We start from the raw sequence: 2314 nt of genomic DNA, 5'->3' as shown, positions 1-2314 counted from the left end.
AATGAAAAAGTTAGAGAAACAGATTTTGAATGATATATTTTAAAAAGTTACACATAATATACAGTATGAAACCTTTATTAAAATCATTTAAAGCCTTTTGTTTGATATTCTTTTTCTGAATTGCAAAATGCAGGTTATATAAAACAAGTTTTGACATCGTGTTCTCAGCAGTGAATAAACACATTACAAGTCTGACCTTGCAGTAACATGTTAGCAATCATTTTCATAGTTTTATCTGTTAGAACAGCCAGCCTAATATGTTAATTACATTAGCAATCATCTCCATATTTTTAACTGTTAGAACAGCCAGCCTAATATGTTAATTACATTAGCAATCATCTTCCTAGTTTTAACTGTTAGAACAGCCAGCCTAATATGTTAATTACATTAGCAATCATCTCCATATTTTTAACTGTTAGAATAGCTTATACCATTCTGTAAATGTTTTAGTTACAATGACATACAAGCTTTCAATCCATGCAAATAATCCACCAATTTCTACATTAACAATTTTTTAGCAATGTTGAAGCTAAACATATTTGGCAGTGCTACTTTTTTTTACTGAAACTGCATTAATAACACACAAGTATGAAATGCTATTCTAAAATTGAAACTAAGAGTACCATAAATACAATATTGTAAAATTAATTGTACAACTACAAATTACACACTGATGCATGCATATCAAAAATAACAATACCCAGAAGAACACACAAGTTCATTTATACACAACTAAGTTTTATGAACATTTATAATTTTATAACAACTGGTGCTACTTTAAATCATTGATTTATTTTTGTATGAGTTGTTCTAAGAAGTACTTCTTTCATAATAAACTTATTATGATATTTAATCTCTTCCCCCCTTTTTCAATTCTATTTTTTTTTCTCCATATTGTATGTTCTTTTGGGGAGGGTATCACACACACAAGACCTGAAGTATAGAAAATAAACTATGTCAACAAAACCAAGCCTCATATTTTAGCTGTGTTTTTACTTACCAGGACTGTTGGTTATGTTAGCTAGCGCAGCAAGGCTTTGTAAGTTGGTGGCATTTAGATCTGGAAGAGGCAAGAATGCAACTTTGTTCAGGCCAAACTGACAAAAATAAAATAACGGAGAATCTAAGCATTAAGGAAAAGGACAGAAGCTGGTCAGAATTTACAAAGACAAGAATAGGAATTTCTCTGAGACAGTGAAAGAAAGCAGAGATTGCACAATATAAACAATCACAAAAGAAAAAGAGAAGAGTGCAGTAAACTGACCTGAGGAGTTATTCCCTGAAGTAGGCAAAGACAGACCTGCAGTTACCCCCTGACCAGTCAGTCCCTGAAGACTCAGGGAATTGATGCCTGAATGAATACAAAAGTTACAGAACAGGACAGCAAGGAGAGCTCTAAACAACAGACCAATCCCAAAACATAGAGAACAGAGAAGATGGATCAATAACTTGCTTAGTTCTTTTGTAAGGGTCTCGAAGACAATTACAGTACATAGTAAAACATTTACAAGCAGATTAACATTAAACAGCTGTAACTGTTGTATTATGCTTTTAGAAAAATGTTCCAACTTAAAAAGAAATTAAATCACATCTTCAGTTACAAAGAACTATAAACTGTACTGTTAGTCTTTGTTAACTTGATTAGTATAATACTGAGAAAGGAGATATTAATAAAATTGAGCTTCTGGTCTGATAAGTAATATCAAAACTCAGAGGACAGAATTATAAGAAGGATCATCTGGTCTACCTATCAAATCCTACACTTGACAAATATTAATAAGAGGAATCTCCAATGTTCTTAAACAGAATATTAATACAGAACATTCCTAATCTGCCTTTTAGGAACAACACCTGTATACAGTATTAATAACAGCAAGAATTAGTATGCCTACCAAATATAATACTCAAAAACAAAACATCAATAAGTAAAGAATTTATTCTACCAACACAATGCAACATTCAGAAACAAGTATTAGATTTCTTAGTTATTATCTGTTATTAACTCACCCCATTATATAAGTGCTTTAGTTACAATGAAAAGCTAATGATGTACAAACTTTCAATCCATGTGAATAATCCACCAATTTCTACAGTAACAATTTCTTATTAATGTTGAAGCTAATATAATCGAACATACTACTTTATTACTGAAATTCTGCATTAATAGTACAACAGACCTAACCCAAACATTAAAAACAGAGAAAATGGATTAATAACTTGCTTAGTTCTTTTGTAATGGTCTTGGAGACAATTATAACACAACAGACCCAACCCAAACATTAAGAACAGAGAAAATGGATTAATAACTTGCTTA

The 2314-nt window shown here is 31.0% G+C and overlaps 1 protein-coding gene across 16 annotated transcripts in view; it reads right to left on the bottom strand.

Moving 5' to 3' along the window:
• LOC106468799 (CUGBP Elav-like family member 2) overlaps positions 1-2314 on the bottom strand; it is a 371251-nt gene that overhangs the window by 28969 nt on the left and 339968 nt on the right. For 13 of the 16 annotated variants that reach the window (XM_022397833.1, XM_022397811.1, XM_022397854.1 and 10 more), the window contains 2 exons: positions 1265-1351; positions 1001-1060 (listed from right to left, as the gene is read on the bottom strand). In XM_022397833.1, coding sequence (XP_022253541.1) covers positions 1001-1060; positions 1265-1351 — 147 coding nt within the window. The remainder of the gene's footprint in view (positions 1-1000; positions 1061-1264; positions 1352-2314) is intronic. The other 3 variants (XM_022397859.1, XM_022397867.1, XM_022397895.1) reach the window with 1 other exon arrangement.

Source organism: Limulus polyphemus, unplaced genomic scaffold, assembly GCF_000517525.1.
Source record: "Limulus polyphemus unplaced genomic scaffold, Limulus_polyphemus-2.1.2 Scaffold91, whole genome shotgun sequence".
Classification (NCBI taxonomy): domain Eukaryota; kingdom Metazoa; phylum Arthropoda; class Merostomata; order Xiphosura; family Limulidae; genus Limulus; species Limulus polyphemus.
This window is presented reverse-complemented; position numbering and strand designations above follow the sequence as displayed.